This window comes from Merops nubicus, unplaced genomic scaffold (assembly GCF_000691845.1).
Source record: "Merops nubicus isolate BGI_N331 unplaced genomic scaffold, ASM69184v1 scaffold46919, whole genome shotgun sequence".
Classification (NCBI taxonomy): domain Eukaryota; kingdom Metazoa; phylum Chordata; class Aves; order Coraciiformes; family Meropidae; genus Merops; species Merops nubicus.
In genome coordinates, this window is record NW_008633997.1 from 21,843 (window position 1) to 30,667 (window position 8,825).

The 8,825-nt window shown below is 39.4% G+C and overlaps 1 protein-coding gene across 1 annotated transcript in view; it reads right to left on the bottom strand.

Annotated features, from left to right (window-relative positions):
* The window catches only part of PTPN13 (protein tyrosine phosphatase, non-receptor type 13 (APO-1/CD95 (Fas)-associated phosphatase)), a gene marked incomplete at its 5' end in the record, with an annotated part of 41,644 nt that overhangs the window by 21,687 nt on the left and 11,132 nt on the right, over positions 1-8,825 (bottom strand). Inside the window, 8 exons of the mRNA XM_008948427.1 lie at positions 970-1,113; positions 2,073-2,533; positions 2,907-3,038; positions 3,794-3,901; positions 4,997-5,089; positions 6,329-6,379; positions 8,226-8,323; positions 8,496-8,825. The exon at positions 8,496-8,825 is cut by the window's right edge and continues 130 nt beyond it. Of these exons, the coding sequence (XP_008946675.1) occupies positions 970-1,113; positions 2,073-2,533; positions 2,907-3,038; positions 3,794-3,901; positions 4,997-5,089; positions 6,329-6,379; positions 8,226-8,323; positions 8,496-8,825 (1,417 nt within the window). The remainder of the gene's footprint in view (positions 1-969; positions 1,114-2,072; positions 2,534-2,906; positions 3,039-3,793; positions 3,902-4,996; positions 5,090-6,328; positions 6,380-8,225; positions 8,324-8,495) is intronic.

The following is an 8,825-nucleotide window of genomic DNA, read 5'->3' on the forward strand; positions in this document are numbered from 1 at the left end:
TCAAGTTATAAGTTTGACAAAGCAATATAACTTTGAACAGACTGGGATGCTAAAATAGACTTTCATCCTGCCCCTCTTACACTACCAGCCATGTAAACAAGGACAGTGCCAGGCCTGCCCACTGGCACTCCACCTACATGCCTATCCATAGGGACACCTTTGATGATAAAACACCAATTTAGTTTTGTGTATGAACAGCCAGTGAAAGCTCCCAGCGCTGAACCACAGCTAAGAACTGCTTATAATAACTAGCTGCAATTTAAGCAACTTTTCCAAATTACTGTGTAGTCAGTGATCAACCAACCAGAGGTAATGTATTCTTGAACAGAATACAAGACCAGGAGCAGTGAAAAATGTGAGCAGCTTAGTTATAAATCATTCTCCTCTTGCTGAAGTGCCACTGTGCAGTACAGAAGGCCCTACCTTCAAACTTTTATAGCCCAAAGAGAAATAAGTCCATTAAAACTACATTGTTTTGTCTCATATTGCAAGAAAGCAGTGTCAGCAAGGTCTTATTTGGATTCCAGTAGTTTTTTGCTTTCTCCCTTTCACCCAGCAGAGGGAGAAGGTTGTACACGTGTGGGCGTGCACAGGCACTGTTTAGTAATACTACTGCTTCTGCTGCCTGCGATGCCAGCCAGGATAGGTTCTATTTCTCTCCTTTGTAAATTTGCCACATTATTAGGCAGCAAGGGGACAGTCTTTCCTTTTGTATTCATAAAGCAGCACCTGTGATTAGATTTTGTTAGCGCTTTGGGGCTCCACCACATAAAACCAAAAAAGTTACTTAAAGGGCAGGTGACAAGAAAAGGGATTTAAAACAGTACTGCTTATCAGCTCTGCTAAGATTAATCACACATCAGTAAAACTACACATCCAACAGGGACTCCAGAAAATATTTTGCTTCCTTGTAATTTAATAATGTAACGGGTTGCTGGGAGTAGAGAAAAAGAGAAAACATCTGAAAACCTTGTCAAACAGTACCGTGACACTTATTCCCAAGCCGTTATCTTTTTTGGCTAGTTCAACCTCAAAGATATCTCCAGGTTTAAGAAGTGTTGCAGTAACCTTTTTAGAATTCATTTTTTTTTCTGTATTCGCTGAGGAAGATTCCTTTATTTGGGGAAAAAAAAAAAAGAGAAAAACAAACAAACCAAAAAGAATGATTTTCCATTAGAACAAAAGTTTACCATTAAGACACTAAAGGGTGTGGTTTTGAGTCAGATGCACCAAAAGGAGTCCACATGGCAAAGTACCAACTAGTAAGACTCATAATGCTCATTACTTTAACTCTTCCAGTGCTGTCATTGAACTGGTTTAGCACAGAAATATGCCTGGCCTTCAGCAGCAGTCTTTATGGTCAAAGTGAGTTGGCCACGGAACACTGAAACTATTGTACTTCAGTATTACAGCAGCCCAGGGTCTGTTGGATTAATTAGCAGGAGCTGCCACAATTTGATCGAATAACCTCCATCAGCTGAAGAGAGGAATCACTGCAAGTAAGGAATTAATTTGTAGTACTTGCCATTGTGTACTTCCAGAAAGGTGAAGCAGCAAGCTGTCTCCGTTCAGAGCATGGCTCTCTGCTGAATTTCACTACAGAGAAGCACTTTTCTGTAGATTAGATCAATCCCAAAACACAAGGAGTTCTGTTGCTGCCCATTCCAGATACATCACTGCTACTCCAATGTAGGAAAAACTGTATCTGCCAGGCGAGTAAACTTACCTCTAGAGGTGGTCACTAGACTATGATCACACTGAATTGAAAAGAGGTTTTCTACAGAATCAAGAAGTGCACTACAGACTCATCCCAAAGCACAATCTGCCTCTATCTTGTAAGACATGCCCATCTCGTGATATTGGAAAGCTGGGAAGTGGATTTGAGTTACAGGAGTGATTTTCTCCATTTATTGTAAACAAAATCACCAAACTACTAGCAATTGCCAGTAGAAGCATAAGCTGCAGGCTTGGCTGTCCTTCCCCTCATTCTTTCACCTTATTCACACCCAGAGTCAGCTATTTCACTACCACTATTATACGGATGGGGAATATTCATACAAAATACACTATGCCTTTTTAGCTGGCTGTTGCTCCTGACTGTTGGAATAAGTTGCTTCATCCATGTCAGAATCTCCTCGGTCAGAATATTCCACAGACTCCACCACCCCCAGCCTTTTATGTTTTGCTTGAACACTGCCGGATGAGGATCTCCTCTTCTCACTCATTTCAGAAAGCCCAGGCTGGCAGCCACTGTAATGCTGCACTTCCCGCAGGGCTCTGCCGCTCGCACGTCTGCCAAGGAGGCTGGCTGGCTGGCTCTGAGCCAGGCTGGCACTCTCGGTTCTGGAATCCTGGGAGCAGATGCTTCCATCCCTCCTGCCTCCCGACAGACCAGACAAAGTCCCCAGCACAGGCCCCTGGTGACCACAGGACCGGTCGTGTTCTTCCGCAGAGGAGCCGTCGTTGTCCTGCACCGATGGCCTCCTGAAGTGAGCCCTGGCTCCACTACTGATGTGTGCAGGGGTGGACAGTGCTGAGAACCAGGAGACAAGACAGTCATCAGTAACAGGGAACACCTTACCTGCAGTGTGACACAGATTTCCTAGCTTACAGCCATGTAAGGTTTTACTCATTCGTATTAAGAGAACACTTTCTGTATGATACAACTGCTGTGTCCTCACCAGAGGTAACCCTAACACTCTCCTCCAGTCACTCTCACAACAACGTTTCAAGCATATCCTAGCTGGGGTTGCTTATCCAAGTGGCTGCAGTTAGGGTGATGTTTTATGGCCATCTCAGCTGATTACACTAGTAATTTCAAAGAAACACAGAAAGTACTTTACAAAAGGTGTTAGAGAAGGCAGAGTCCTGAAATTCAGAGAGCAACTGAGCATTTCTCTCCATACCTTTGGATAGCTTGTCCTTGGGCTGAGAGATGACAAGCGTCACATCTTCAGGTGCATTCTCCAAAATTTCTAATGCTGCATGGTGGCTGACACCTTCTAAACTTGTGCTGTTTACAGATATTAGTCGGTGCCCTGCACAAAAGAGCTTCTTCAGAGACAGCCTAACAGCTACATTTTAATCCATTTGTGATAGTGTGGAGTAGAGGCCTGAAAATCTCTACACAATGAATAGATTAAAAATTACTAAAATTCAAGTGATGCTGGAATAGGGAACCCTGATAATTAAAAAAAAAAAACCCAACCCCCAAACCAAAACAAGCCACAGGAACTAGTTAGGAATATTTCCTCTTTTTAAACCTGCAAAATCTTTGCATATTATGATTTCTACCTTCTCTTCTGCTGCAATAAAAATGGATGCAAAACCAAAATGGATGCAAGAATTGAAATAAGCAATATGCATTTCAGTTCAAGGCACAGAATAAAATGAAAAAAGCAGATATTAACTAAAATTTATTTATTTTCTCCCCACTATAGCAGCCATATGGTTACATTCACTATTTCCAAAATCAAAGTATGGATTCAGGTTTTTAAAAAATTGAAATTACAAAGAATCTATAAAGAGACAAAAGTAAATAATGCCCTTATTTTTATATGTAACTAACTTTCTGCTACTTCAGGCTTTATAATTTTTCACTTTGATTCAAATGATTTTTGCTTTCAAAAAGTTTAACAAAGAATTACCACCATTTTTCAGAAATTATCCAGAATGTAACCAGAGGTCAGCATTTGTAAGGGACTGCTGCCCACAGCCATAGGCAGAAATGGTACTATATACGTGTTTGTCCTTTTCTTTCATTTATATACCTCTTCTTAATTACATTATTCACCTGGTTTTAGAGATCCTTCCAAATCAGCTGGCCCTCCAGGAGTAACTGAATGAATAAAAATTCCCAGATCAAGTTTCCCCATCTTCTCTCCACCAACTATTTGAAAGCCTATTAAAAAAGGCCCAAAGCAGGCAAAAATGTCAGTGACCACAGTGTAGCTGAACACAAGTCTGTTTTTCAGAATGGACAAAACCTTAGTCATTCTAATAAATGAAAAGTAAAATAAAACCTATCCTAGCTGGACCCAAGACACTGAAACATTTCTGGTTCATCTGAATGTTTGACCCTGGTCTTAAGAATAGTTTTCCAACTACCTGTTTTCTTTTGAGGCTTCTAAACTACTTTGGCTAATTCTACCAGGTAAATATGGGAAAGATGATATCTGGTCACCTCAGTTCTAGATAAAACATCAAAGTACCACAGACTGCATGGGGAAGAGAGAGAAGAAACAGTGCATTTGATATGAATCTCTTTCCTTTTTGCCAGCTCTTCAAGTTACTGTACAGGGTAAATGCTAAATATTACTGTCATGTAGGCATTCCCCCCCTTCAAATTTACACAACTGTCCTATTTTAAATGACAGACAGAACAATGTCCTTAAGACACTTCAGAAAGCCTCCCTAAAGCACAATACTGACACCAAATTATTCATTAGTCATACAGGGAAAAATTATGTGGGCTTATAAAAAAACACTCAGTGGTATAAGAAAGAACAGAATGCAAATATCTCATATTCCAGGCTCATTAAACCTCAAATTGGTGTTCCATCTGGTGATAATATAAGAGTAATAAAACACTTCTATAGGAGCTCACAGCAGCTTTAGAATGTCTTTTTTGTTGTTGTTTAAAGCCTTCAAGCCATCACAGCTGCAAGGTATCCACCTACATGAAAATCTTGTACCTGAACACAAAGATAAACTTTAAAGGCCAACTTTTAGGATGACTAGTTCACAATATAATTATTATCCTACAATTATAATATGGAAAGACTGAAAACTAGACCTGCTTAACATCACTCAAATCAGTAGCAAGCTCTATCAAGTAAGTCTAGGCTTCATCATCTTAAATGCCTTCAAAATCCAGCTACTGCCTGCACAGCTTTTCCTCAGTCCTACAATAAATACTTAAATACAGGCAGAACAATTTATTTTGTTTTTGGCTTCTAGGAACACACATGCCAATAATAATTTTAAATCCACTTACCTAAGCCAAATTTTTCATCCTTTTTCAAGTTCACCAAAGTGATCTCTCTTTCTGGTGAGGCAACTCCGCTCTGTGTTGTTTGCAGGGAGCCATCTGAGAAGTCAATATTCCATGGTCAGATACTACCTGAACCCTTCTCTTCGGCTTTGCCTTGAAGTTTTACTTCACTAAAAGAAAGATTACTTCTCTGACCACCTGAAAAGCTGATCTGAACTAGTAGGTCTGACCATCATCTTCCAAGGCATGTCCAAATAAAAAAACTCCATGCCACTGTTACAACTCATTCCCATCTTCAGCAGTTAAACTCTTTCATTCCTCCTAAGAAAAGCCCCCAGCATAGTCTCTTGGAATTACAACACAACTGAGCCCTAGAATCTTCAGATATATTCATCTTAGTTCAGCAAAGTATTTAGATCTGTGTGTGTCCTGCTCACATAGGCAGGCATAAGGACATTGCTTAAAGTGAACCTGAGCCTTATTACAGGAAGTTACTGAAATGTTACCTGGTGAGTTCTGTTAATGGTGGTCCTTCATTAAAAAATGACTAATGTGATAAACATCTACTAAACCTTATGTTGTTTAAATTTAATTTTCTCATTTCCAACTTCAAAGGCTGCTGATTCTGCCTCTTCCAAAATCTGAAGACTCTTTCAATAGATTTATGTGACTCCTGAGCGTTCTGAACAGGCTGAAGTAGATCCCAAGCACTCAAGAGACAGAAGGAGCATGATTTATAAAAAAAACCAAAAACAATCTCCTGAAACTTCAGGAAACACCAACATACTGTAAGTCTGAACTCATGAATTCACTTCTTAGAGAAGATAAAACTCATTTGGTCTGGAGTGCCTGACGTACTTTTGCCCCAAGTGGAACTTGCAGTTCCACAACAGCAGAAACCTACAAGCAGAGAACAGTGGTGCCACAGTATGACAGACTACACCACCTGGAGAAGGGGTTTTGCTCCCACAAAACAAAGTCAAAACAAGAGTAAAAGAACTAAAAAAAAGCAGTCTTCTTGGGCTCTATGGGAAAGGAGCTTTGAAGAGCATGTATCTTATTAGATAATAGCATCCTTCAGGTCTCAAACTAAACAGTCACTTTTCATACTTGAAAAGTACTACACACAGATGTCAAAATCACCCCCAAGATGCAATCCAAAAGACATATTAGGAACCCTAGCTGGGAAAAGGTCCTAGCCAGCTAACTGCAAGACATACTTAAGAATAGCAAAGAAACAGGACAGATGGAACAGTGAAGTACTTGACCAGTGCTTCACAAACTGACCAAATTAATTCTATAGGCAGAATAGAATTCTCTAAGTTATCAACTTACCACTCTCTTTTAACAGCACTGGAAGATTTCCTGAAGTATTCATGCTAACGCCTGGGACATGAATAGAAATATTAGACTTATTTTTTTAACACCAAAGCTACCAGCAAGTATTTCAGACTCTACCCAGTACATATGAGCCCATTTAGAAAAGCAGATTACTTATTTTAAAAATGAATAAACATGAAGTAGTTTTGGATCAGCAAATCCAAATTACCCATGTACTTTAGTTTGCAGTTCAAGGTTCAGACAGATGATAGCTCATGCAAAGGTAAATAGTTAAAGAAAGGGCTGAGGTTTGGTCTTTAGGACCACTGTTAGCTTCAGATAAAACCAAAAGATCTTTAACTAGAGTCAAAGACTAAATTTTCTAACAGGATTGGATGAATATGCCTAACCTGATAAATGCAACAGGAGTCTTGTAAGATTTTTGTACAGTAACAAATAAGTTGCTGCAGTAACAAGAAATTTGAACCAAGTATTTCTATTTAAATTGGTTTGCATATAGGATCATATTTTCTCTGGAACCACCAATGCCAAGCAAATATGACCTTATTTTAAAGAGCATAAAATAATAGAAGTTATGAAAATAAATGAAGTAAGATAATTCAAAGTTTGCAGGAAAGCAGTGCTGGTCTTTTCCAAACTTCTGAACCCTGAAGTTTCAGCTCATGAGATTCATCATGCAAAGCATGTGTGCCCCCCAACATAGGCAGTGTGATTCAGCAGGTCTTTGACATGTTGCTAAGATTCTTATCAGAACTGCTACCCAGAAGATTATGGCTAAGGACATGATAACACTAATGGTAAAGCTAAAAGCACAGGATAAATGGCTGCAAGCAGTCACTACAGCAACTGCATGCCTTACCCGACTCTTCATTGGCTTACACTCTCATTAGCTGGTTCCCAACTCATTCCTGGGTTTGTGATAGTGTGGGCAGATGTTGTGGTGTTTGTATGCCACATTTTTTTAATTTTTTTTTTTGTGAGTTTGCTTATACCAAGCTCTATAAACTTAACCTTCTTCCACTTTTTCTGATGTATGTAACTAATCAATAATTTAATATTAAGTAAAGACAAGAGAAGTAACCTAAGGCTGCAAATGTTTCAGTCATTGTAGTTTCTGTTATTACAACAGGGAAGATCCTATAACCAGAAACTGATGACAGATAGTAAAAGTTAATGTACAATAACTAATGTGCAAGTTTAAGTCTATGTAGCTGCTCTGGATTTTTTTTTTTTTTTTTTAATGTGAACTCTGTATTTTCACTGCCTAGCAAGACTATTTGTGTGCAATCCAATCCTGGCCAAGAAAATCCAGTAAGTACATCTGTCTTAGCTCATTACAAGAGTGGTTTTTTGTGAAACACCCAATGCACTGAAAAAAATTCTACCTAATTTATTATAATCAAATGAGATCAAAAAACAAAGAACTGTGCAGTTACTGCTCAGTGCTAGTAGCCAATAGCCAGCATATACCAAACAGAGTCCACTTCCAAAAATCACTCCCCACACCCCTTCCACAGAAAACACTAAAAACGTTCAAGCTTGACAAACAGACTGAAGACTAGGAAATTATTACAAGGTCCATACAATGAAATGGCACTCTGCAGTGACAAACAGAAGATGTTTTCTGGAACAGCTTTTGCTGTTACGTACTAATACTCTGCATACCTCTGTACAGACTGGTGTTGTCCAAAGGAGGATTTTTGTGATGTATTACAACAGTTATTCAGAAAAAAGAGGCAACTGGCATGGATTACTTTAACATGTGATACTCTGCTCCCTTTTTCAAATCAAAATACTATGATCAGTTAATAAATATATCAAAGCATTACACCCAAAGCAGTTTTAGAGATTGGTTAGTTAGTAAATACAGTAATATTTTTGGCATGCTGACCTACAACATAGGCTTGACCAGTATCTTCAATGGATGATGAGTCTGATTCGTTTTTCTTTCTTTCAGGGCTTCTACTTAAACCTGCATGAGATTTTGAACTTAAAGGGGAGAAGGAGAGAAGGAGAACCAGACAGAGGGAAAAGGAAGTTGGGAGAGGGGAGGGAAGGATCAATGTAATAAAATAATGGTATGAATAATACATCAAAACTGATGCAAAATGTACATTGACTGTACACAAATATATTGCAGGGTGGTCACAGAGACTCTTACTTGCTCAGTTTTAGTGCTCCCGCTGCTGATCCAGTGTCAAATTTGGGTATTTGTTGAAAGACTCTTCCCATTATGTCTTCCATTTTTTTTTGGGAAGAGTCCAAAGCAGTAATAATATTTTTTCTTGGGGGATAAACTGAGATGTGGCTCTGACTCAGATCATGAAATGACTTGCTCATAACCCTGGGTCTTTCCTCCCATGAAGTCTTCTCCTGCTTGTCCTTGGCAGAGCCAGGGAGGGGCTGGAAGAGCGAGAGCTCAGAGCAGGACAGCCTCTTCAGGATCTCTGCCTGGACGGAGAGGGGTCGAACAGCGAGGGGGGTCAACGTG